This window comes from Andrena cerasifolii, chromosome 10, assembly GCF_050908995.1.
Source record: "Andrena cerasifolii isolate SP2316 chromosome 10, iyAndCera1_principal, whole genome shotgun sequence".
In the NCBI taxonomy this organism is placed as follows: Eukaryota; Metazoa; Arthropoda; class Insecta; order Hymenoptera; family Andrenidae; genus Andrena; species Andrena cerasifolii.
In genome coordinates this window covers 4,598,872-4,626,603 of record NC_135127.1, presented here as the reverse complement: position 1 = coordinate 4,626,603, position 27,732 = coordinate 4,598,872, and the positions used below count along the sequence as shown (strand labels likewise).

At 37.9% G+C, this 27,732-nt stretch overlaps 1 protein-coding gene and 1 non-coding gene across 2 annotated transcripts in view; both read right to left on the bottom strand.

Moving 5' to 3' along the window:
- The window catches only part of Sol1, a 696,665-nt gene that overhangs the window by 374,431 nt on the left and 294,502 nt on the right, over window positions 1-27,732 (bottom strand). The window contains exons 5-6 of the mRNA XM_076822532.1: window positions 9,522-9,678; window positions 4,604-4,663 (exon numbers count right to left, since the gene is read on the bottom strand). Coding sequence (XP_076678647.1) covers window positions 4,604-4,663; window positions 9,522-9,678 — 217 coding nt within the window. The remainder of the gene's footprint in view (window positions 1-4,603; window positions 4,664-9,521; window positions 9,679-27,732) is intronic.
- Window positions 14,669-14,787, bottom strand: LOC143374448 (5S ribosomal RNA). The gene has a single exon (XR_013086663.1). It is a non-coding gene; the product is annotated as a 5S ribosomal RNA (ribosomal RNA).

Below are 27,732 nucleotides of genomic sequence, written 5' to 3'. Positions count from 1 at the left end.
CCTAATTTTTTTCTGAAATACCGACATTTTGTAGGGAGATATTAATAATGTGTTCGAGAAATCTAAAGCTTTTAAACACGCAATCCGAAAAAGCCAGTGTGTAATTATAAATTAATATCCCTTTCGGTACCCAGTGAAATTAATATTTCACGCTGCTTCGAGACATTTACATGCCGTTAATAACACCGAAATAAACTCGCATAAATTTTGAACTCCACTGTGCGTAAAGTGTACCTATTAAGCATTTAACTAATGAGGGCATTTTACAAGCAGCAATAAAATATATATACACATACATTGAAAATTATTCAGGCTACCAATTATTTCGATCGTGATAATTAGCTTTATTAATGGCCCTGGAGAAGCTGATAAATCATACCGCGACAGAATTGAAAAATGCTTAAAACGTTGTTCGTTAGTTCCCACGGGATAGACGGAACAAATTAATTCCGTTGCTGTTTGATTCGTGTAATTGCGATCCTAAATTAATCATTTAAATTCAATGAAACACGTGCCTATGTTTATGCCGATTAAGAGCAGGCTCGATTCGTTAATTGATATACGAGCACGTCTGCTCTCGATCGAATGGAAAGTACGCAAGGAGTACTGTTAATATTACAAGGCTACTTTAAAAGCTCATTAATCTACAAATGATTGATGATTGATGTGTTCGGTGTGAAATATGGAAATGACGTGTCGGGAATGATTAATATAATTTCGAATGTAGCAAGTAATGGGGTAAGTGCAAAGGGACTATAATGGAACGATAAGCAGAAAAGTCCTCTCGGTGGGTGGAGAGTACCTAAGTGCTGGCGCAGTCGTAAATGTACGTAATGAAGGATTATTGACGGGTACGGCAACATCTTGGAAGTAAGTCGGTGGATTAAAGCAACCCCAGCGTCCCCCGCCGATATTTCAACCGTGCAATGGTAAGATATTAACGTAATACGGCGAGCTAACTTCTTAGGCGAAAATAGGTTAATGATGGATGATTTTAGAAGTTATCCTTCGGGAAGGGGCAGTTTTGGGACTCGTACATATTGTAAGAGGATAAAATTTAATAAATACTTTTGGGAAACTTTCCCAGAAACTTTTTTTTGGGTGTCTGGGCGTTAAAGGGTTACATACCTCCATCCGCGGTGAAAATAAATGATTTTAGGGTTATTTTAAGGGTATAGGGGTAATGACCAATTACAAAGAGAAGATTTTCATTTACTTTAATTTTAAAATACCATAAATCGTTTATATTTTTTAAATTAAAAAGGGTGGCTCGACGGACTGTACTGGCAACATTATTTTACAAGAATCTCGTTTAGTTTTTCAGATCCATCGATGTTTAGGGGAAATATCATACCGATCGTGAAGTGGCATTTTTTCTGCAGTTATCTAAGTTCGAAAGAAGCACTATAAATAATTTAATTAAAATATTATTGTAAATAAATTTTTTCTTGCATTTTATGACCTAATAATATCATATGATTGTGTAATAAGTATTTTCTTTATGTTTTTTTTATTAAGACCCCTAAATAAAATCCTAAATTCATTCATTTAGTATGTAACCCTTTACAAGAAAACCAGCTGATGTAATTGAGGACCTTGCAACTCCATTTTTTACTATTTTTGAGTTGTCACGTGATATATAAAAAATTCTACATCGTTCGGTGCACGTTTAATGCAAATCCGATAAAAAATGAGCGATTTATTGCAAATTCTGAAACTTCACTCATTACCATTGTGTGCAATATTTTTATTTTGGGCAGCTCCAGATTCGAAAATTTCGCCAAAAATACAAATAAAAATTTATAAACTCACGAACCACTACTTACTTATTTTGCGAAAATACCCATATATTTTTCAATTAGTGTTTTCTAATTAATGTTAGGTCAAAGCAATAATTTTATAAACGGTTTTGCCTAACATACTCGAAGTTCGTAAAGATGAAGCTGCACCCCTCTTGCTGCAAGGTCCTTATTGAATTTCCTCTTGATCCAATCAAATTTTGTGCCACTTTGCAAAAAAAGAAACCCTCCCACGACCCATTTCTTATTACCCACCCCGAAATTTTCACTTATTACTGAATGACAAGTTGATTGAAGGCTTCCATACTTATCATACTGCACCACGTTGCTCAGTGTATTAAGCCAAAAACACTTCATCTATTTACTCCCGATTCGAAATCACAGAACACCGATGAAATTCCCAGGGAATGCGCAAAGACATTCTACAACCGAGGACGAAATCCGTGGAAAACAGCAGGAACACGGTCGAATAGCGACGGTACACGTGTACTTCGTAGATTCGAGTTTGATTACCTCTTCGTCCACGCTCTGTCAGTGATCACGCGCAGAAAAAAAAACGTCACTTGAGCGGGCGTGAGCAACCAGCGTTTCAAAGTTCCCAATGCTCAGCCGCGTTTTCAGTTCGAGGTCCAATGACCCCTGCATTTATCGGCCTGGAAAGTTGAACGAGGTTGCGTGGGCTGGAAGTCGAAAGAAATTTCATAAACCTTTCGCTGGCGCGTTGGTCCGACGGTTCTGCGTGCATTTTCACGCGACATGGTGCGAGCTTTTCCGCAAGATATAAATTGACTACCCCTCGACTATACTGCGTTTAATGGTGCCTCCTTTAAGCGCGGACGGGTCGAGTCATACTCCGTGGATTCATGAGTTTGATCCCCTTCGCTAAATCTCCTTTCTCCTTCCTCGGCCATCCCTACCCCTATCTCTTTTAAAACTTACCCAACTCAATTTCTATCCGGAATATGTAGTGGATACATAAGCGAAGTTTCCCTCCCTGATGGGAGGACGTTGCTTTCACAGATCTATCAACTTCGAGACGCGCCGTTATCTCAGGGGGGAATAAATTGATTTTGTAATTGCAACCTGCTTTATAGTCGTTCGTATATTCTGCTTTTAGGCGTCAGAATAAAGAATAATATTTATGTCGTTCGAAAGTTTGAATAGACTTGATACGGAGTTATTTGAAATATTGTTTTCAGTAACCTGTTATTTTTTTTTTTGGTCACGTCGTTTCTGAAATGTGTGAATGCTGATTTATTTCGACTGGCAGTTTTGAGAGTAGTTGTGTACTCAAAGTAATAGGGTAAATGTATGTAATATGGAACACCTGATTTATAAAGCTTGCCAAAAATAGAGTTTTTTTAATAAAACTGAAATGAGGGGTCGTAGGGACTAATGAAATAACATAATGATATGCACATAGCCAAATGTAAAAAATTTAAATTATCATCAACTAACTTTTAACTGAACTCTTGGATATTTTACGATGTGCATCTATGGAATTCCAGTAACACTGTGATTCGATGGAATTTTGTGGGCGTTGACAGAAGAGCTGCGTTTGGTAGAGGTAATAAAGAAGTCGTGCACAGAAAGTGCCTGTAAGGATGGTTAGGAGTGGTTTCGCAGTAGATCTATTGTTCTGAATTGTACGAAATACTGGTTTCAAGAATTTGTGTCCAAGTATTCAAAAATTATGAACCGATTCATTTTCAATTACGGGAATCGAAGTGAATAGTCGAATATTATGAGTAGCTTCGATATTAGAACATTCGACCTGTTAGAATAATTTCCACTGTTCTTTCGTGGAAAATCATTCCGCTTACTGATCAACTAAGGATCAATAAAGAACCATCCTGCATTTCATAATTCATTCTCCAAAGTATCTATTCAATTTTCTATTAAGTAATGAAATCCACTGAATGATAAATTAGGTCCTATTTTACTCCGAAGCTGAAGACATTTATTTAAACCCAAGGTTTTTCACCAATTTAATATTATTAATATGGACGTGGCAGGACGTTCTTTAACCAGTTATCTACATGCGCAGAACAGTAATTAGTTTCCATGAAATAAATTTTCAGTCAGGAACCCGGAGTTTTGCGTTCACAGAATTTGTCATTATTAAATTGAAAGTCTTGTTACTCAGTTCGCAAACTACCAACCGCTACATGCTTCTGAAATTTCAAATTGAATTCCGTTTCCACAGTGTGGACATTCTCAGCTATGACTGAGTTTCGCAATTCGTTTATTGAAGAGACATTATAATTACGTAGCAAAGGACTGCTAATCATAAAACACTATATATATAAAACTTTAACATAAAGTCTAATATATATGGACTTTACGTTAAAGATTTCTGTAAAACGTCCAGATAAAATCTTATTCTAAAGATTTAATATCTTTCACAACATAAATCATTCCACTAGTTATCGAAGTTTTTTCGCGTTGTTAATTTAACACGTTCATTACTTCTGACCAAAAATGTTAAATATTTAAATTGTCTAAATGTATGTAATTGACTTACAATTAAACAGATTACGTGATATACATACATTTAGCGCTTTCAGACCCTTCGTCGATCATAATTTAAGACAATTAAAATATTTTACCATGAGAATTCAGAGTAGGAACCCTCATTTTTTAATTGTAAAAGACAGATTCTATCTTATTTAAGACTAATACCAACAGTTTTTGACAAAAATTGTTTCGATACTAATGAATTCAATTTGGGCCTGAAAGCATTATATGATAAAATATTATACCATCATACACGTATTCGAAAGGTTCATGGTTGAAAAACTCACCTTAAATCTCCCTTTTGTAAAGAGATTTCTTCGAAGACTAGGCGGATCCTCTCTTTCAATCTGTAACAAAGTGCGTATATTTCACAAGGATTTTTCTACACGAAACACCCCTTCGGATTGAAATATTTAATAAAATATTTAAATGGAACGCTACTGAAAAGGAAGGGGAGTAGCTTTTTGAACGAGGAGGATTTTAATCCTGCGTAAACGTTTCGACGAAGTTGAACAGGATATTTACCAATTCCATTTGAAAAATAGTCACTGAAATATGTAACTAAGTAGACCTAAAATTATTCTACCATTAATACAGAAATGTTCTGATGTAACGTTCATGTTAAAGTATTGTAAATAATCAGATTTATTTCTTTTCGACAAAGAAGGGCTTCATTATGCATTAGGAACGTTACTACCATTAACATGAGAATAATAATTAACGACACTACTTTTTCTTTATACACTGACGAAGTGCAATATATATGTTATGTCCATGGAAATTATTGTATGAATGAGTTCTGTAATCAATAAATTATTTAGATTGAAAGAGACTCATCTTCCATTCCACTTTCTTTTATATTCTGCAAGGGACTGTTGCAATTATTACAAAATAAGTTTCAAAAGGTGAAAGGAAAAATTGATTATATTTTATGAGTCACAGTACTCCCAACTTTTTCGAGTCGCGATCCCTTTCTATAATATTCAAATAACCTTGCGATCCCCCCATATAAGATAAGGTAAATATTTCCTTCCCCTCATTTATGAAAAATCAGTGTTATATCATCAATAAAATATTAATAATATTTACTGATATAGTAAATCAGTGTTACAACATTAATATAATACCTACCGATTCGCGTCGAATTTCGCGACAACCATGCCTTCAGAAAAAAACTTTCATAAGTGTACTCGATTTTATTTTGTAAGAAAAATTTATTAGATTATCTAATAGCCAATATCTGATTATCTAATAGCTGGATGTACTAGGCAATGCATTAATCACAGAGAACTGGGAGAAAAGGTCTGTTTCTTATTATAGAATATTATATATTTATACTACAATAATGAAGTGTGAGGGGAAATATTTTGAAGAATCATAATAAGTAGATACATATTATAAAACGGTTACGATAAAACTTTCCTGGCATCTTAGGTAGGTGTTTCTCTAAAAATCGATTCTCGCTTAGCCGCGATAACAGTGCTATTGGTTGGCAAGGTGACAAGTATCGGGGTGAAATTTGTATTGTTAATGTAGTGACAGTCATGAATACGCGTTGAACGGATTGCGAGCGTGTACGCGCACGCATCCGTCAAGTTTATAGTTATGCGCGGAGCGTTATAACCCTGACGTAACTGTTAGGCATACCAAACTGCAGACGCTACTTTGATACAATTACTGCAATTAAGCGGAAGCCACAATACTACGGAAATCATATCTGCATACTGGCTCGACGCCACGACGTTCCGGAATTGCAGAATTGACCATCATTTCAGACGAATGGTCAGGGAAACCGGAGATCAGCGTCTGCGCCTTGCAAACGCTAAATTCTACATTCCCTAATAGCCAATGAAATGTTTTTATCTTGTATGCAAACTGTAACGTCCAATTCAATCAACTAAAGAAATATATTTAATTTTAATCATTTGTTTTACGGGGGAGTCGACCTTCTGGTGCCGAAAAATAGGTGAGTGTTTTGATTTTTTTGCATGAAAACTGTTTGACGAATTAATTTGAAGTTTGGCAGGCTGTTTTATAGCATCTTAAAAGTATGGCAGATACAGAGTGATGACTGAGAGCGTTGATAAAAGCGGGTGGTCTTGGCGTTGATCGAAAATACCCTACGCTAAGATTATACGAAACCCAAAAAGCAAAAGAGATTTTTGGCTACTTGTGGTAGTAGATTTGTTGCCGTATCTGTTACCATTCCTTTTTAATTTAAAAAAGTTTTACCCGATTTTTGGGCACGATTCGATTCGATTCATCTTTTTCAGTGGCTGCTATTTTAACATTTTTTTTATTTACCTTAATGCATTTACTACCATAGATAGCCACATTCATATAGATTAAGAATCTTTTTCCCTCTTTGTACTTCTGAAAATCCTTAGGGTACTTTCCATCAACGCCAGGAGCACCCAATTTTTTCCAACGCTCTCAGTCAACATTCCATGTATATCGGCTATATTATTTTTATCGCACGAAAATGCAGAATAATAGTTCAAGATGCTATAAAACAGCCTGCCAAACTTCAAATTAATTTGTCGAACAGTCTTTGTACAAAAAATTCACAAAGAATCACCAATTTTTCGGCCCGATAAGGTAGAATCTCCCGTTAAATGATCTCATTCAGGTATCTGTACTTCGTTGATGTGAAGGATAGTTGACAATTCTATTTGGTCTATCAACCAAAGAAATCTTTTCAATTTTAATTACTCGCCTTTAAGAGCCGAAATTAGATTCCACTTGTTCCAACAACCAATTCTAATTATAATTATTTCTAATTATAATTATTCACCTTCAGGAGTTTACATCAGAAACCTCCACTTCCTTTACGTAAAGCCAAACTTCTGATTCTTCTATCAACCAACGAAGTATTCTGAATTTGAATAATTTCCATTTGTTCATTATTGATTTTAATTATTTTACTCCGACATATGGGGCCATTGTAAACGTTGTTACTGCATGCCAAACAAAGAACGCGAACCGTGTGAGATTTATAACAAATGCTGTCACACCTTTTCCACATTTCTCCAGGTAGGTACATATTGCAGCGAACATGTATCAGCGTCTTTCTTCAAGTACTCGCGCAGTTATTTCTGAGATCCGGCCTTAAGAATGCCAGGGTTTCCTGCCCTCCCCCTCCGTGTGAACAACTCGCCTCTTTTTCACCCTGCCCGGTCCTTTATGCGGTTATACAGAAAACGCTCGACACAGACGGCATAAACTTTCGGCAATCAGCATAACAAGAAGCGGAGATGAGAAACAAGGAAAGTAATGTCCGTCAGGAAACGAGGATATTTCTGGCGGCAACAGGGAACTGCCATTTCGTGTAACAAAATTACGCGTCAACGAGGCACGACTGTATAAAAAGGTTTCATTGTTCGGGAGAGATTCGACGTGGAACAGGAATTTTATTCGACGGGAAATCAGAGAGCGATCGACAGTGCCGTCGTTATTTACTTAGATTAAGCACATATTTGGACCCCGAAGTATAGAGGGTGTAAAATTAAGTGATTTGCAGGGCTGATGCTTCCGAAACTAAGAAATTTTTAATTGTTGTGTGAAAATTAGGTCGTCCTAACAGTGTTCAATATATCTTCTTTTTATGATGATATATATATATTTTGAAATGCCTACACACGAGTGAAATAATTATGAAGCTCGAGGCATACAATTCTTGTTACGAAGACAAAGTAAAATCTTTGATATGGTGAATAAATAATATTAGAATAATGTAACAGTGGTGGTAGCTTGTATTAATAACCCAGGTTGAATTAGTACACGTTAGTCGCGGGCACGGCGTGAGTGTCTGACTGTGTACTGGACACTTCTACTTGGCCATCTTATAAGGAAACCGTTCACGCAGTAGGTCGGAAAAGATTTTTCATTATCACACTGACATGAGCTCGACTGTCATGAGCAACTTTGTGTATAAAAAAACGCTTGACAATTGTATGAATAATTCATTGAATTAATATTTCTTTTGCTAACTAATGGATTTTTCTTTTATTCATAAAAATACCGCTACAAATTTTCATATGAATTTGCGCTCAACGATTTGGGTTCTACCCTTAAACAAATCGAAGTACATATTCTTCGAATGGCGTTCGTTGCTAGTGTGTACACAGACTGAGATCCACCGGAATTATACAATCCCCAGAAATTAAGAATTCCGTATTACACGTGTTTTTGCAAATACTAGTTTGTAACGATGTCAATTTTGCAACCTGTATATTATTGGGCGCGAGGCCGGGTATCTCAGTGATTCCCAACCGGCGGATAGCGACCCCCAAGTGGGTCGCGAAGTGTTTTCTTGGGGATTTCAACGTTTTCGGGGGTTTCTTTTTAATATTATTAAGTCAGAATTATATTCTGAAATACCTATTTTTAATGTTTTCTTTACCAAGGTAAATTTCATAATTTACTTTGCCTAAAAAAAAATGGTGGAAAGCATTGGAGTATCTCGTCCAAATTACCATTGCACATACATACACCAGAGATCTTCCAGTGGTAGTTTTACCAGTGATAAATATGAAATAAGATAGAATTCTTAGGATCACATCAGACAAGAAAATATTAAGATAAATCATTCACGATCTCAGAACTGGCTGTTGATTCGAATTTAAAAAAAGAATCCTTAACCTCTGAATCCGGGCAACGTAAAACTTCCAAATTCTAACAAATTAATAAATATTGACGCGGAAAAATTGTTCTCGAAAATTTTTGCTTTGAAACTCCTTGGATTCGAAGGGTTAAAAAGTACTTCGAACAATAATTACAGAGCAGCGTCGTAATTACAGACTGTAGCTTCTATACCGTGACCTGTTTGCGAAATTTGCAATAAGTACCTACTCTTCTATTCCTAAGTAGTTATTTCTCCGAATACCTCCTTCAAAGTTCAAGGATTCTACATTTTTAATACTAAATTTCACACGACTCAAGAACGATAATAATTTCCTATGGGACAACTGAACGATTGAACAATTCTCACCCAGAACAACGAATTCTCTCTCCGTTGAAGTCGCGAAGACGAAGACATCGGGCGTCATGTGTTAATTAGCCAGCAACCAGATTACAGATTGGAGCCGTTAAACGCGCGAGAGCGCGTTAGATATATGGCGCGGGCCGAGATTGGTCCCGAGATGCATTATATATGGATTATGTTGGGATCAGTTTGCGAGCTTGATAGTAGGTCAGTCTAGTTACCTAGCCCGGAAGAGGTACGAGCACCGGATGTTCTTTGGGTAAGAGGACGGGTATCGTGGCGAGTAGAATCGTCCGTACTGCGGCGCTGACTGTGAACTGACAAACTCGAGGTCGCACATCGTGCCAGGAATCAGCACACCGTCCGTCTCGAACAGCCCTGAAACAGAAAGCGGTGATAAATGGTTAGCTTCGAAAACGTTTCCCCTGCTTGCCTCCTCATCTCCCTGATGAAATTTTCAGTAAACTTTACACACTTTAGGAACAGATTAAATTGAAACGAGTTAAGTTCCTACGACTGTCGGAATGTTAACCCTACGTTGACACACCTCCTTTTTCGATCGATTTTGATATACCTGGGTGGCTCACACCCAGAGAAATTTTTGAACGACTGCCATTCTCATCTAAACAATTCAATTCTTATGGAAAAAATCATGGATCAATTTCAAGGTCTCTAGAATGTATTGCAATAGTTTTTTAATTTAAATTTTATCGCAGTTTTTGTGAAAAAAATCTAGATTACCACATGTCGAAAAGAAACGAAGAAAATCTTTAAAAAATTGTAACTTTTACAAATTTCAATATTAGAAGATAAAAAACTACAGAGTTGTTGTTGGGATATAATACCTTGAGAGACAAAATAGTTAGTGCATCGTGTTTGGAAAAAAACTATTTATTTTGCATATAGAATGTACAGAGCGTCGATATCAGCTTATGGGTGGCTCACACCCAGAGTGTCAACGAAGGGTTAAAATCTTTCCTAATTAGAAACAAATTTATGCGAAACGTTTATTGGAAAATGTGGACCAAATTCAATTACGGTATTGATACTAAGTAATATATTTTTTTTAAATATATATTCCCAGTTGTCGATGGCACATTTATCGCCTGATGCTTTTCACAAAATAACATCCATGCCGAGTTACTGACATTCGTATTTTTACTCAATACAGTGCCGAGCAAAAGTATTGGGAGACTTTTAAAACAGAATAACTTTTTTAAAATTGGTCCAAACAACTTGAGTTTTTTTGAGAAGCTAGAAGGATTTGTTTACTAGTTGACGCGATTCGGCGTTTTGAACAAAAAATTGCAAATGGTCGGAATGCTAAAGAAAATAGTGAAAATAGTTTTTTATCTGACAAGTAAACATCCCGAACTCGGAAATTCAAAAGATTCTGAAACTTTGTGAATCTGTAAGGGATTTCCTCCTGATTACAGCGCAATTTTTGTTTGCTGCCCAAATTCACTGGAGGGGGGTGAAATTAACCCCTGAAAATTCACCTATTTTCTGATTTTGTGTAAGTAAGAGATAGAAAACTCGCAAACTGTAAGAGATAGAAAAAAATTTTCAAGACAAATGTTTCTTCTTTTAATTAGATCTAGCATTTGGTAGAAAAATTATTATACAGTTCACGAGTTATAGCACAAAATCGGAAAATAATCGAATTTTCAGGGGTCAATTCCACCCCCTCAGAGTGAATTTGGGTAGGAAACAAAAATTGTGCTTTAATCAAGGGGAAATTCCCCACATATTCACAGAGTTTCAGAATTTTTTGAATTTCCGCAATCGGGATGTTCCCTTGTCAGTGAAAACCGGTGAAAAACCCTTAATACAGGACGGAATTAATGTATCAAATAAAAAACTGCGGATCACATTTTTACTAATCGAGTCCCTACATATTCCAAATAATTAGTAGCATTAGAAACAATTTTAGGGCAACACGAATCGTGAAATCGAAAAAAAAAAACAGCATCCCTGTCTCGTGCGATTCGTCCCCACGAAGTTTACTATCGCCGGAAGGATCCAGAAGTTCGCAAAGCTCTACGTTCACGGACACTGCTCCGTGCATTAGAGATTCCGAGTTCCCCGACATCCACGTCAAACAATTAAAACTCGTTGGAATCGAAACACCGCGCGCCAAGTATGTCCTATTCCCACGCAGCTCCAATTACGGACATCCGAAAGGCTTTATAATCGCGTGTAATTCTTTACACAGCATCTCGATTTCCCTTCCCGTTACTTCAAGCTATCAATATCTGCTGGCAGTCAGTATCGCGTTAATCAAATTCACGAAAAAAAAAATAAACACGAAGCTCGCATCGCATCGTCATCTAACCCATTCAATCGCCGCGCATTCAGCCAGATGAAAACGAAACGGGGCTAACAGTTGAGAAAGCTCGAAGAGCACGAGGACACGCAGGCGGCTTGCTTATCGATCACCTCGCGTCGTAATCTTGAGTCACCTTTTAAAGCTGACGGTTACAGCGAAACCGTCGCACGTGACCACGCGTAGCTCGACGAGGGTGAAATCCCCAACCTTCCCCGTTTAACAGCAGGCTCGAAGCGGAGGCGAATTTTTTGAGACGCGCGAGTCGCGAGTGCGGGCGCAGACCCGTCGGAAGAATTTTTCTCTGAAACGTATTTCGAGTAATTTGAAATTAAAACCGGGCATTGGGAAGCTCGGAAACACCAGCGAGATGCGGTAGCGCGACGGGGTATTTCCACCGTTCCAATTCCGTTGCAAAATAGTCGCCGGTGAAAATATTCCACCGTTCGACGTCCAGTTATTCCGTCGAATTATTCTTGGCCTTTATAACCCCGTGGATTTTCGGGTTTGAGCGGAAGGCACGGGGGTTGGTCGATACTCCAGCCGGGGTACCTTAACAGAGGATCTATCCTTTGTACCGTGAAAACAAAGGCGGCCCTGTGTGCCTTTTTCGTTTTTTCTAAGGACGGAGGCGGACCGAGTTAATTAGCGAACACAACGTTCCCTTCGACGGACAAATTATTACGACAGGTTTCACGGCCCTGCGGGCGCCCCTCGCGGCACTACAGTCGATGGCCTGCGTAATCGCGAGGCAATAAGGAAAGGGGTGCAAGACGCTCGGCGGCCATGTTCGGCGCTATATGACAGGCCGCAGCTACTTATCTTGACAAATGGCGATTATCTGCTTTAGGGGGGCTTGAGTGACGTAATCGGGCTGTAACATAATGACACGTCAACACCCCGACTCCGCAGCGCGAATCTACAAATTGCCTAATCTGTAGTGGCGTCTATGCAAATCTAGGGTAATTAGTCAAGGAATCGATGTCTTCCCGAATGAACTGCGAGAAATTCTTTGGGGATCTTCATTCGAAGGCTGTATATTGTTATTGTTGTTTTTAATATTAATCGTCTTTATTACTCAAGAAAGGAGAAACCTGAGTAGTTGCAGATAGCATAGTCATGAAGGGGGTACAAAATGAACGGTTCCTTTTGGGTTGGATTGAAGGGCAACTGTTAATTCATACCATTCTCACGTTTTACGATACTTTATTGTGGATGTAACACGCATTTTAAGAACAGGGAACCTGAGAAATATTAATAATTAAAGGAACCACAAAGCGGCAAAGTAGGCGCCGCGCAATGGACTCGTTAAAATGGTGAACATCATAAGTTCGGAACGGATTAATATTTTTAGTTGAAATTTTAACTGAACCTAGAAAACACTCTTCTCCACAATGTGGAACACGGTCGAAATATTTTAATAAAAATTCACGGAGTTATAAATAAAAACTTTGAAGGATTTTACTGAAGTAATCCTGTGATAAATGTTGTCTTAAATGTTGTTAAACTTATGTGATCTTATTGAGCGAGTTCCACATTGTGGAGAAAAGTGTATTGTAGGTTCAGTTAAAATTTGAGTAAAAAATATCGATCCGTTCTCGAGTTACGAGCATAGTTTTGAGAAAAACGGCTTTAAAGTCCGCCGCAGCGCGTTTTCCGGCACTGGCTCTGTTACTTTTTACGTTGTAACTCTCGCAATTTTTCGAATTTTTCAATGAAAAGAAATTTTCGATGTTTTGACCTCTAAATAACCGTGTACCCTTACGGATAAGGGCGAGGCTGCAGTGGTAACGCTGTGGGGAAGCCTAATCGCGAAACTAATAAAGAAACAAAAACAAACATAACAAATATTAAAATAAACAAAACTAAAAGTGATCTTAAGACTTAACGCTGAACGTGAAAATAATATAAAAAATAAAGTAAAGTAAAGTAAGAAAAGTAAAGTAAAAAGTGAAAGCACATATAGATACTAAATGACTGCTTTGCAATCTTTAGGGTGTGAAGTTAATTGTGCCTTTCGTTCAGCAGAAGAAACTTTAATATTTCTTATACTTTTGTAGTGATATATAAAGAAAAACTCTATATAATAGTAATTGTCAGTCTGATTCGGAAGGTAAAATTTTTTAGTTCACAATAGCTGCAACATGTAGTTGCATTTCGATTTATCAAATCTAAATTGAAGAATTACTTTCCAAAAGCTTCGTACATTTTACTTGTGAGAGGCAGACGACGAAGTGAAAGAGTTGGGAGTCTCTAATAGTGCACGAAGTACAGTGGCTTACACAGGATCATAAATAACAGGCTCGAATTAATTTCGCTCAAACTGTAAACACTTTTCACAGCTGTATTCTTGCTTCATTCTCGTTGCCGTTGTCCCCTGTGGATTTCTGCTTTCGACTAGAAGAGTCTCAGTCATATTAACTTCGTGCGGTACAATGTACGGCAGAATGTAGGGAGTATCTTTTACACGAAGGTCGTACGTGAGCAGGGCATTTAATGGCGGGCATCCGGCGTCGTATACGCTGCCATAAAACTACCCCAGCCCAGCGGGAGACCGAAGTCAAGGTCGGAAAAACAGCGGAAAGCTCGGAATTCCGCTCCGTGTAGCCGGAATCGTTGAAAGAATACGGGTGGCGAGTAGAAGAAAGGATAAATTTTCACTTTCTCACCTTGGAAATTATTAAACAATTATTAAATTATTTATTAAAAAATTATTGCTTATAATTGTTTAAAGTTTGATCAATTTAAATATCCTCCCAGAAAAATAATTTAACAACTTTTGTTCGAAACATTCTTTTATCAAATTATTATCACGTGTATCGCGTTCGACTGCTATTTTAAAATTGAAGACAGCATCCAAGATGGTAAAGTCGATATCGTATAAACAATTCGAAAAAGCTGATCGTGGACCTAATAAGTACCATTCCCAATGTTGTTAGTTACACAGCTGCGCTCAAAAAAAGGAATATACTTTGGCCAATCGAAAGAAAATTACCAAAAATGATAGAGCCCAGGCAATTTGAAAATAGCGAGCAAAAGATGTGCCAACGGCACGCGGAGTTCCTAAGCGGTCTCCCACCCAAGTACTACCCGCGCCCAACGCACTTTAACTTCGGTGATCGGACGAGAACCGGTACTTTTTGTGTGGTCTGACCGTTGGCGGAGTTTTCTACTGCGGGTGAACCACCATACTTTGTCTTTACTCCTAGCAGCACTAGATTCTTTTTCCTTCGGAATTGTAGTACAGATTTACCGTGGTACGCTTGAATAAATCTGCTTTCAATTGTTGTTCATTATTCTAAACCAATCCTGACCTGTAATTTACGTTTATTAATTAATGACGATAGTGTTATTAGTTGTACATATAACTGGACTTTAAGCACAGTTCTTAGAGAGCTTGAGATATTAATAATATGGTATATTTCGTATATTCTGCGTTACATCCACTGTATTCCCTTTCCCATCTAAGAAAATGCGTTGCACACTTCTACTTTGTTAAATACTGCTAAAATTGCATCAGAAATATTCTCCTGAAACAAACATAAGGCGAAAATATGGCTTGATCCGTTGAATTTTTATTACCTAATTTAAACGTGCCGGCTGTTAAAAATTCTAAAGAGACTCAGCAATCTCCAGTCTCACTATTAAATGACGCGACACGATTAAGTGACTCGCATGCATATTCATGTAGCCGAGCATTAGCATACGGTGTCATAAGGGTGCTGAAATGAATCCATGAAATTCGTTCACTCAGGAAAGTGAAAGTTCGCCGATGTAGTTAATTGGATCATATAATGTAATGGAAAGGTCGAAAACGCTTAGACCTGTGAGCTTTGCATTGCTAGGCTTTCAGCTAAACACGATTATCTTGCAGAGTTAGTACTACGGCAGGATTTTGTTTCATCACACTCTTGACTATTACACAATGTGTACTGATAATCTCCTCGAAAGAAAACCAAGAGTGCATGGCTTTGAAAAATTTATTTTACAACTGATTTTATTTAACAATAGTAAGATTTAAATTTTAGGCGATTGAGTTGAATAATTTCTCATGTGCTCTGATTGATACTTAATCTGAAATGGCTAATTACTGTTTAACGCATTGAAAGCCCAAGTATTTCCATAACTAAATAGTTGTTAACTTAAGAAGCACAATTGAGGGCCTCGTAGCAAAAGGGGTGCAGCTCTAACTTTACCAACATCGAGTAAATTAGAAAAAACTGTTTATAAAATTATCGCTTTGACTTAACATTAAAAAGAGAACACTAATTAAAGAAATATATATTTTCACCGAATAAATAGTAGCTATTGAGCTGATAAGTTTCTATTTCTATTTTTGCCGAATTTTTCGAATCTGGAGCTGCCCGAAACAAGAATATGCACAAAACAGTAATGGGTGCAGATTCAAAATTTGATATAAATCCCTCATTTGGTATCGGATTTGCATCAAAGGTGCACCGAACGATGTAGAATTTTTTTTATGTATATTACACGTCGTACCTCAAATACTGTCAAAGATGGAGTTGCACCCCTCTTGCTGTAAAGTCCTCAATTACTTCAAACCCTAACGTAGACTCTCAGAGCTCCTGACTCTCACGTGCTTAGTTACTGACGCTAGTATAAATTCTTTACGATATCTGGAAGATTTTAAACACTCTCTCTCTCTCCCTTTCTCTCTGTCTCTCTCTCTCTCTCTCTCTCTCTCTCTCTCTCTCTCTTCATCCAGCAGTATGACAAAATACTATCAAATACCCCTCATGCCTCTAATTCCGTATCGTGTACATCAGTCTCCAAGAATCATTACAAAATCCTAATCTCCCCTTCAGAATCACCTTGGTTTATGCTATACTAGCTTTACTACTTTGCTTCGCCTGGAATTTAAATTCTGATGTTCAAAACAAAATTTTTTGTTATTTTTTGTGAAAATGAGCTGAGGCACATTTCGTGATCGAAGAGTTTACCGTTCGAAGGTTTTTTTAAAACTTTTTGTTTTATATATTAAAGATCTATTTATCATTGTGGAGGGCAGGAGCCAAAGTTTTCAATAATCTGCAGTAAATTCAAATGTCTCCTTCCAAAAGCTCTTTGCTTTTATAAGGCTTATTCTGATGCTACAATAAAGCCCCTCAATTAAACGATAACAATATTCCCTGGTCGTGTTATAAAGTTGCAATTAAATGTGAGCATAAACCTCCATTGTTTTTCACGTGCGATAACTTTCGTTTCGAGAATTATTTCAGCACGCAATAGATGCTTCTCTCTCTCTTTTTTTTTTTTTTTTGACAACCACAGAAGCCGGAGTCCAGGAGCCGTGAAATTTCCGACCGATGAAAGTTTCAGTTACCGCGTTGCAATCCCCGAGCTTTGATGCCCTCTACCCCCTTGAAATTTTGGTTAACTCATTGTGACGGCGGCTGCGAGCAACCGCTTGGGAAACTGCACAGGCAAAGTGCTCACTGCTCATGCGGTTAATCGCCGATGTCGATGAGAATTTCTCGTGACCAGCTGCGTTTTAATTCGTAGCTTTTTGTTCGCAGTTGCCGCGCGCGGAAGAGCAGCTTCAATTCGAAATGGTTCCAAAGTTTTTAAAATGAGAACGCGAGCGTGCTGGTTTTCTCTTTTGTACAGTAGTGGTAATTATGGTGAGTAACAAAAAGTATTAGAAATAGATACAAGTACTCTGTCTGTTCGAAACGGAATCAGTATTGTTTTACGCTTTAAAAATATTGCACTATATCCGTTTGTGATTCATGCAATTTCACATTGAGATTTTCCTTGATTATGATGAAACATGAGGTAACTTCCATTTTTCCACTGTGGCTTGCTGCTTTTCATCTTTCAATTCACCAAAAACGCAGTGCAATGGAATAATCAATTAATCATGCCTCGATTGGTGTAGGATAAACGAGAAATACTCGAATGCAAAAGTCTGTAAATACTTTAATTAACGAGCCTGCTGATTTTTTTAATCATACGATTTTCGGAATGGTTTGTCTGCTTTTAAAAACCGTTTTTTTTTTATAAATTTGTAAAATTCGAAAATCGGTTTTTAAATTTCAAAAAGGGTTTTAGATGCTAGAATTAATAAGTAAAAAATAATTAATTATTTAATTGAAACAGTTAACATTTTGTAGTAACAGTTTACTGTAAAACTAATCTCCATGACTTCATATTTCCAGATGACAAAATCTAAATGAAATATAGATTTATAATTTATATTTCGTACGGATTTTGATTATTTTTTTTATTTGATTTTGAATTTTATTTTATTATATTTTGTAGTTCCATAAATATTAAATTAAGTAGAAAATTCCACAGATTTGGGGTTTTAGTTATTTTAATTGTTTTATTTGGTTTCATGTAGACTGAGTATATCTGATTTTGTTATATTTTTGTAATTCAGTAAATATTAAAAAAAACTGAATACTTTTAAAATAAGTAGAAATATTTCTATACTGTTTTAATTACATCTTGTTTTTTTTTTTGTAAAAATTCGATAACCGGTTTAATCGATTGTTCGGGCATAGTGGAATTCGAAATCCAGTTTTTCAGAAGCCCACACCCTAATTTCCAGCGTTCAGCACTGCATCCATATGTCGTTATACGTATGTATGAACCGTCAGTGACAATCTGCAGAATTTTAGGTTCCTTTTTATAATCAAGCAAATAGTAATAAATACTTAATTTAAAAAAAATACGAAATTGTAACTCTTATATCATACTAAGCTTACTCATATTGTCTAAGATAATTCAAAGAAGATATTTTGCTGGACATTTCCCAAACACACATTGCAATTAAGTTCTAAGAGAATATTTAAGGAACTACTATAATACAAGAAAGTCAAATTAATTCCCTCCCAGTATTAAATTACCGTTTTGTCGATGCTACATTAATTTGCGTCTGAGTAATAGCACAAGCACAGAACAAGCTAACAAAAAATGAACTTATTCAACGTGAAGCCCATTCAATGACAAATCGAACGGCCAGGGGACATAATTAAAATCATTAAGCGATGCGTGCAATTCCGTTTGAAACGTAACAACAACGGCTGCTTCTTTTAATGTGAACTGAACCGACTCTGGAAGTGCTCTCTTGAATCCCAGGTCACGTGGAACACACTGTGATTATTGGAGAAACGGAGGAGACGGGATGTAATGCTTGAGAAGCGTATGTATTGATATCCTTTATCGATAAGCTGTGATTCCGCGGAATACAGGCGAAATGTGCACTAAAAAAAATCTCGATACATGCACCTCGTTTCGCGTTGATACGTTGCGCTTCTTCAAGAAATCCATCGAACGTTCGCAATTTTGCCATTAATTCATCAACCACGGCGAAAGTTTAACAGTCAAAGTGACTCATGCATGACGAACGAAATTTCTGTTATGAGAAAGACTGTCTGACTGGTTCTCTCGCATTTTCGCCCGAGGAATTGGTACACCCTATTTTCGCAAGGGCGAAGTTCGGTGTAATACCGAAGAACGGAAGATACTTGGAAATCATAATCGTTGACCAGCTCGTGTGGAGCGAAGTGAAATTTTCACTCGGGCGAAAATTTCTGTTCCTCCTGCATGTTCAACTTTTCCATTCCCCGCCCCGAGGTGAGACTATCGAAAACTGCGGGGACAAAGTGAACACGGGACGTGATGTCAGACATTGAGCAGCTACAAGAATTTTTCTCTGAGCTTGCATATTTCTGCTGGCGAAAATGTTCGGTGGAGCATTCCCGTTCGAGGAGCAGTATATTAAATTGTAGAATTCGCGTTACCCATGTTTGAGTAGATTTCAATTGTGTATCGTGCACACCTGGATGTGTTATCATTCCTAGTTCCTACGAATAAACGAAAGTAAGGTGAATGTCCCAATTTCTGCTGATTTAAGAGGTAACTCGTCATAAGGAAGGTGTCAAAAATTTGTTTGTGATCAAAATTTGCAGAGTAATTGATTAATTCTTTAATAATAAATCAGCCAATTCAAGAACTATTTAAGAAAAATGTTTCAAGATTTTTAACTATTAGTAATTTGTAATTAAATATATAATGCTCTAAATGTCTGTATTTCTGCTCATGAAAAATAATTTGAAAAATGTTTAAATAATTTAGAATTATTTTGTTGCAACTATAGTATAAATGTAACGCATATAATAATAAGAAAAATACGAAATGATCAGAAATGGGGACATGAGCAGAAATTGGGACATTCACCTTACCAGTTGTTTTTTTAGAGAAGACTTAGGTATGAAGAAAAATATGGAATCGTAAGATATATAATTTATATGTTATAAAAACTAGCTTATAAACTGGGAACTTTGAAGCTCTATATTTTTTAGACAAATTCAAAATTATCAAAATGATGACTTAAACTCCCTCTAATTTTCTGGAAAGTATATCATATTTCAATTTCATTAAAATCCCTGGTATCAAGTGTAAATGTGATTAATTTGTCACACTATTATTGTTATTATGTCTTTATTACCAGGGGCGGATTTGAAGATCTGGCGCCCCTAGACTAACTCACATCTGCCGCCCCTTCTGCGAAATATCATAAAATATTTTAATTCAATATGGCAACTCACATCTGAGTCATTGCTAATTCGCAATATGGAAAAGAAGTGAATTGCTTTTAAAGTTGTTTCAAGCCTCTGTGTTTAAACATTTTCCAATTTCTTTCGCTCAAAATTGGTCACTTCCCAAAATTTGTCGCTCCCCAAAATTTGTCGCTCCCCAAAATTTGTCACTCCCCAAAATTTGTCACTCCCCAAAATTTGTTGCTCCCAAAAATTTGTCGCTCCCCAAAATTTTTCACTCCCCAAAATTTTTCACTCCCCAAAATTTGTCACTCCCCAAAATTGGTCACTTCCCAAAATTTGTCACTCCCCAAAATTTGTCACTCCCCAAAATTTGTTGCTCCCAAAAATTTGTCGCTCCCCAAAATTTTTCACTCCCCAAAATTTTTCACTCCCCAAAATTTGTCACTCCCCAAAATTGGTCACTTCCCAAAATTTGTCACTCCCCAAAATTTGTCGCTCCCCAAAATTTTCCACTCCCCAAAATTTACCGCCCTTGGCTGCAGCCTACTTAGCCTATATCTACCCAAATCCGCGTCTGTTAATTACGCACATCGTGTACATAATTAAATAGAAGAAAACGAAACAGACAAACATAAAAAGAAACAGGAAATTATATAAAGAAACAGAAACAGAATTTTTCCTAAAAGGAAAAATTTCAGGCCCAAGTCTATATCACCTTTTTTCATGCTTAAGATAAACAGAATCCGCCCCTACGGTTTGGTAACCTGCACAAATATAAATCGGACAAATGTCACGTTCCAATTTCCACAAACATGTTACATCCACAAACAATCACGTTATGAAACGATAAATCCAGTCACCCTTCCCGCACGCATTGTATTTTTCTGTCTGTCGCCCCGGAACGCCTGCAACACAGGAAAGATCCCCCGAAAAACGGCGCCCGAAACGATCGCAGTCAAACGAGAATAAAATCTCGTTTGCGGGGAAATTGTACGCGTAATACGTTCCACGGTACGCAGGCATTACGGGGCACGTGAAATTCAGGGGGCGACGTCCCGGCAACCCGACAGATCTCATTTGAATATTTTACAGGCCGCCGCGATGCCGGAGGTGTCGTGCATACCGGTGTGTCGATGCATAAAATTTCGCGTCACATCCTCGGACATTCCCGAGGAGAACGAGACCGTGGAAGGTACGAAGGGAGAAAGAAGGAGCGTGCAAGGGGGAAATGAAACAGTGCCGAGCGTGGAACACGCAAAAAAGTGAAGCCGGCTAAAGAAACGCTGGAATGAAAAAAAAAAAAAGAAAAGTAGAGTGCGATGGAAAGGGGCGAGCCGGCGGCGTGAAGGTTGAAGAGAAAGGAAATCTAAAGATCTCTATCTAAATCTAAAGAAATCTAGAGAAACGAAGGAGGGAAAGAAATTACGACACAGATGAAGTGGCGGGGCATCGGATGAAACTGCGGAAAGCTCGGGACGGGGAGGGAAACAGAGGCTCGTCTCAGAGGGGTCGTGCGGGGTTGAAAAGTTAAGAAAGTTCGCGGTGGAGTCAAGTTTGAAACGCGTCCCTTCCGTCAGACGCGTTCACCTGCGCCTTTTTGACGACTGCTTGGGATCGCGAGAGGCAACGTACCGCATTTTTGCATAATCTTCGCATTCGTTTCGACGACGCAGCGAGCACGCGAGGCTCGGGGTTGGCGTCGCTGCGACGGGACCGCACGCTCGTCGGTGCCGGAGCTTTCGAGTTTCCCGTGACGCTTCGCGATTTCTTGCTGAGCTCGCGATGTATTCGTGCGATACACGTCGACGGTGTTTTACGATTCCCGACGTTCACGCCAGCGTGGTGTCGATCTACTTTACCCGTGGGATTCAATATGGTAACTGATACCAAAGGAAATGAGAATCGAGGTGGCTACTTAATTGGACCCTAGAAAGTGTTCTGGATGATAGAAGAATGGAATTCTGGTTGTTAAGTAATTCATCAACGAGGGGAGATACGTAAAAGGATAAAGAGTTGACGAAATTTCCAGTGTAGCTCGGGTGTCAATTAACCCTCGGTTGTCGCACCTACTTTTTCGAACGTCGTTGTCACACTGGGTCAATTTGACCCTGACAAATTTCAATCAGTTGTTATTTTAAAAGTATTTGTTAAATTAAGTCTCAAAAATTCTGAGGTAAAGTTTGAACATTGTAGAATATTTGCCCATTGTTGAAAGTTGACATTTAAAGTGTCATCGTGGTTTAATAAAATTTGAAGCAATAAGAGTTCGGACAAAAAGTTCTTTGCTTAAAAAATTGCAGGGTCAATTTGAAGAGTGTGACAACCGAGAGTTACGGGTATCCAAACATTGAAAATTTCCAAAAAAATGATATATTGCTTTTTATACTTTGTAGTACATCATCTGACGAATATCTAGATAAAATTTGGCGTTAAAATTCATAGCTATGCAGAGTCTACAGGTGTAAAAGTGGCCCGTTCGTATCTGCAGCAGTTAAACTTTAAATGCTTTTTTCTCAAATCACTTTATCTTAAAACTGCGGAAGTCCTAACAAAAAAACTAATATACAGATTTAATTATTTTTACGTGATTTCGTTCATTACTAAATTCTCCGCGGAATCATCTATGCTGGTAACTGTGTGACCAATCTTTTCATAAATATTTTCGTGCGTAGAAACACCCGTCTTCTTCAAAGTTTTGTAGTTCAAACGTCTGCCAACATATGAGATTACAATATTTTGCTACGACCGTAGATGCTTCAACAAAGAATCTTATAAACTTTACGTCAGCGTAATTAGATACAATCTCCAAACAATTTTTTTGTCATCTTTAAAAATGTGCAAATGCAGCCCATAACATTTTTTAATCCTGCGACGTATATATTTATTTAAATAAATTCCTAAAGATTACATATTTCTGGGGTGACTTGATGAGAGGGTGCCCTTAATAGATTCCTGCGAACGATCAGAGGGACTCGCGAGGAACGCGTTTCCACTGGTGTTGCGACCGCATTGCGAAATCATGAAAGATTCACCGCGAGTCCTTCCCGCGGCAAAGACGCCCGATGCGATGGTCCGTTTATAAAAGATCCGCGAGCAGCAGGGTTTTTTTCATCGTCTTGAAACGCTTTGTTCGTCCTAACGAGGATACGAAAAGGGACGTTTAAATGTTCCCCGTGAGTAACGCCGCGCGAACGAACGTTTCAACTTCCGTGAAATTCGTCGTTCCAATTCTCCCCTTTGCAGGCCCGAACAATGCTGCTGGCTCTTTCCGAAGTTGCAGCGCGCCGAGCTTAGCACATTCTACGTTCCACGTAACCGCACCGAATCACGACTTCGGAGTAGTCGAAAACGCGGATCGCCTTCCCCATTCTTGTACGGGACGAAGGATATTCGGGCGAGGTCGTTTCAGCTTTAGAATTTTGTTAATGTGATACGAACCGCTGGGAAGCTGGAGTGTCTAGCCTCTGCGGATGTAATTGCTATAGAGCCTTTTCACGCGAGACACTCCTGTCGCTCGTGATTGGCATTGCGGACAAACTCACGCGTATCGTAACTCTTCCGATGTTCCTGAAACTAGTGAAGTGTTTCTGGGTGATGGGAATCACGGTGGATCGGACAAAAATAATCTCTTTGGTGGAGGTAATGAGCAGTTGAAATGGTAAACGATTTAAGTGCCAGTAGTTATAATTTTCAGTGGAAACGAAAAAGGGGTGTCTGTTCATTTTTTCACTTGCGTCGTTTATCACTCGCTTCTTGCTTTGGACTTTCAGCGTATACCACCTTTAGAAATTTAGAGGGAAATAAAAAAGTTTACGGCCGCGGAGATTGCTGGCATTCTCATCGTTTTTCACCACAGCGAAGTTGGCACTTACGATTTTAGATTTGTCTTGCGATAGTCATAACTGTTGAAATAAATTATTCTAGCACTTGTAACTTTTGCTACCATATTCGCATCCCTTTCCACTACGAAAATTATCTTTTATTTTTTTGCCACTCACCTACATCGTTTACCATTTCGAATTGTCATCTGTGAAAGTAAACATGTTCTTATAAACATGTTTAGAGGAACATGTGTTTCACTGCCACTGCTACAAAATTAGAATAAGTTCGTGAAATATACAACATATTTTGTGTACGCTAAGATTGATGCGTTGCAGAAATAAATTTTGCATTTTTTTAATGCAATTGGTGTGGTGTTTTTTATTGCAGCTGGTAAAATAGTCTGTGGTTCTTCAGGATTATGGAATGTGTTCGCGTAGATAGATTCTTTTTTGCAGATGAAGAAGAAAGTTTTGAAGGTGAAATATGTTTGAAGAAGTTATGGTTATTACTTGTATTTCTATTATTTTGATAAATATAACACACGAAAGATTAATATTCTCGATAGTACTTAGTATTTAGTATAATAACATCTCTCTGAAAATTAAGTAGTTCATTTTACTCCGTCTAGCACACCATCCTTTTCGCATCCCCCCTGAATTTATTCGATAGAGGTGGCACTACTTTGAAAACAATAGGAAAAGACACGAAATGTGTGAATTTATCCAAAACACCAATCATAAGCCACAAAAGTGTCTACTGCGAAAATGTCTCTAGTTTTTTTAACAACTAAGAGGATATCAATGAATATTCTTGGAAGCTCTAACAAGTGGAAGTGAGCAAAATGATACATATTTTGCGTAAAAGTTACGTTGCAGCTGTTAGTAGTTTCCTACATGACGCAATTCGAGTAAAGGGTGAACTGTGAACTTTATAACGACGTGGAACTTTCTATGGTGTGTCACTAATCTCAGAAGGTGGTGTCGCTGACAAGAAGTTAGCCAGAAGAGACTATCGAGTTGCAATACACACGTGTGTAATTCGATTTAGCAGTAAAATTTTAACTAAACAAATAAATTTCGAAAACGTCGATTTTCGTACGATTTGCAAACCCTGAGTAATCGAATGGTACAGATCTCAGTTTCACATGGAAACCTCGCATAAGAATTCAGTTACTTCTCTTCCATCGATGGAACTATTAATAGCTTCAATATAAACTACAATAAAAGGAAGTGTAAACTTAATTACACTTTTACAAATAGTTGCAACTAGTTAGCCACAAAGTACCTTTTAATATTCAAGTTCATGTACTCCGCTCTCTTCTGCTGATGTCACATAATGCGCTAATTCCTCGCTTAATTGCTGCTGTCCTTCCACACTCGAGCAATTTCCTCAGCATAGTAAACACGTCAAGTACTTACTTCGTTCAGTGGTTCAGGCACCTCGCGACAGATACGAATTTTTTGCATGCTAAAAGGAGCCTCAAAGTAGCAGGGTATCGCGAGGTAAGGGACTAATTAAAACGCTCCCCCAGCTCAGAGCAGCGGCAAAGGTGGACCCAGCAATAGAGCGATTTCCTTTTTCCTTTTTATGATCCTTTACGTCACAAAGCCGGCGATTCTTATAAACTGAGCCTAAGTAAATTTATTTTATTAGTCCAATAAAGCGGCCCGTACAAAGAAGACGATCGTTGCATAATGCGAAGAGAGCCTTAGCCGCACGGTAACTCTATCCCACTATCGGAGGTAAAGACGGCTTCGGGACGTACAAACGTGTTACCCCAGCTGGGGCGCGCGTAACAGCATATTCGGCTTCCTTTTCCCCCGTGTCTTTACGACCGCAGCCTCCTTTATATTACGAGTGTGTAGTATTGCAGTCCGAAGCTCGTCAATCGGCTTCTCAACGGTGAACACGCTTCTATATTTATGCAAGGTGTTGAAACATTCCTAACGCAATGCTATGTACATGCAGTACCTACTTGTGGAAGTGAACAGAGAAGTGCGAGTAAGCGACGGGCCTCCAAACGAATCGTTTTTGAATTTGGAAACCAAAATAGGGGAGGCCGGGGCTAAAAGTTCCGATTTCGATAAAACATAAAAAATGACTGGAAAATAATGTAGTTATTCTCTTCACTATTGACTAATTTCTTGTTAAATTTATTATATCTTCTGATTTTAAGCTTGTGTTTAATATATTGTAATAGGTTTCCCATAGAAAGTAATTTATTTGTGGCTGATCGAAGCGGAACTTCTTACCCCTATATGGGGCAAGTTGTTATCGCATTGGGGTAAGTTGTTACTATGATATAAGAGTTGCCTTTTAATGAAATATTTCATTTTCTAATGAAATAAAGCAGAATTTTATTAATAATGGTTATTTATGAAGGTTCGGACCAACAAAAATGTATTATCTTTAAAAGAAAACCAAAAGCGACAGTTTTTATTTATCTTTACGCATATCTTCGATCGAAGTCGTGTCCCTTTCCGCCTTTCATACATATGTTCGCATCTTAAAGCACAGCGGAAACAATTTATAAATTTGCGCAAAGGCCTGTGAAGATAGCACCCCCAAATTCGAATTTTTGGAAAAACTAAACGGCATTCGTTTGTCCATCGTTTGCCCACGTTTGCCCATCAAAAATTTTCGTTTGACCACCCTCCAAAAAAGAGTTATGAACAAAATAAAAAAATTGTCTTCATCACCCATCATGAATGCATTTCAATTTTTTAATAGAAGGATACGAATGTACCCGACCTGACCACGTTTGCTCACTCTCAGATTTCATTTGCCCACCCTCCAGAATTTAAATAAAAAATAAAAACCGCGAAAAAATGGGTATAGATGAAGCGATCGCGTTAAAGTTCGATTATTCTCGAAAATATTATCAAAATCGTTCTTTCAACGGTCCAGTTCGTTAGTTTAGATGTAGAAGAGATTTGCCCATCCATTAATTTCGTATGCCCACCCTTCAGAATCGAATTATTAATGAAGATAGCCAAGAAGTGCGGTACCCGTTGAAGCGATCGCGTTAAAGTTCGATTTTTCTGGAAAATAATATCAAAATCGTTCTTTCAACGATGCAGTCCGTTAGTTTAGATGTAGAAGAGATTTGCCCATGCATTAATTTCGTATGCCCACCCTCCAGAATCGAATTATTAATAAAGATAGCCAAGAAGTGCGGTGCCCGTTGAAGCGATCGCGTTAAAGTTCGATTTTTCTGGAAAATAATATCAAAATCGTTCTTTCAACGATGCAGTCCGTTAGTTTAGATGTAGAAGAGATTTGCCCATGCATTAATTTCGTATGCCCACCCTCCAGAATCGAATTATTAATAAAGATAGCCAAGAAGTGCGGTGCCCGTTGAAGCGATCGCGTTAAAGTTCGATTTTTCTGGAAAATAATATCAAAATCGTTCTTTCAACGATGCAGTCCGTTAGTTTAGATGTAGAAGAGATTTGCCCATGCATTAATTTCGTATGCCCACCCTCCAGAATCGAATTATTAATAAAGATAGCCAAGAAGTGCGGTACCCGTTGAACCGAATACCTTTCCGTTAGTTTTTTTTCCGAATGAATTATCAAAATGGATTGTTCTTACCGTAAAGGTTAAAGGTGTTTGGTGACATGTTATCCACTTCAATTTGTATCGCTCATCGAATACTTCACACTTTTCACACATCTGCAGCATGTGCAGAATAATACCAGAGTGGTTTTCTAGTCATTTTTCACTAATTACCGCAATGATATCGCACAACGG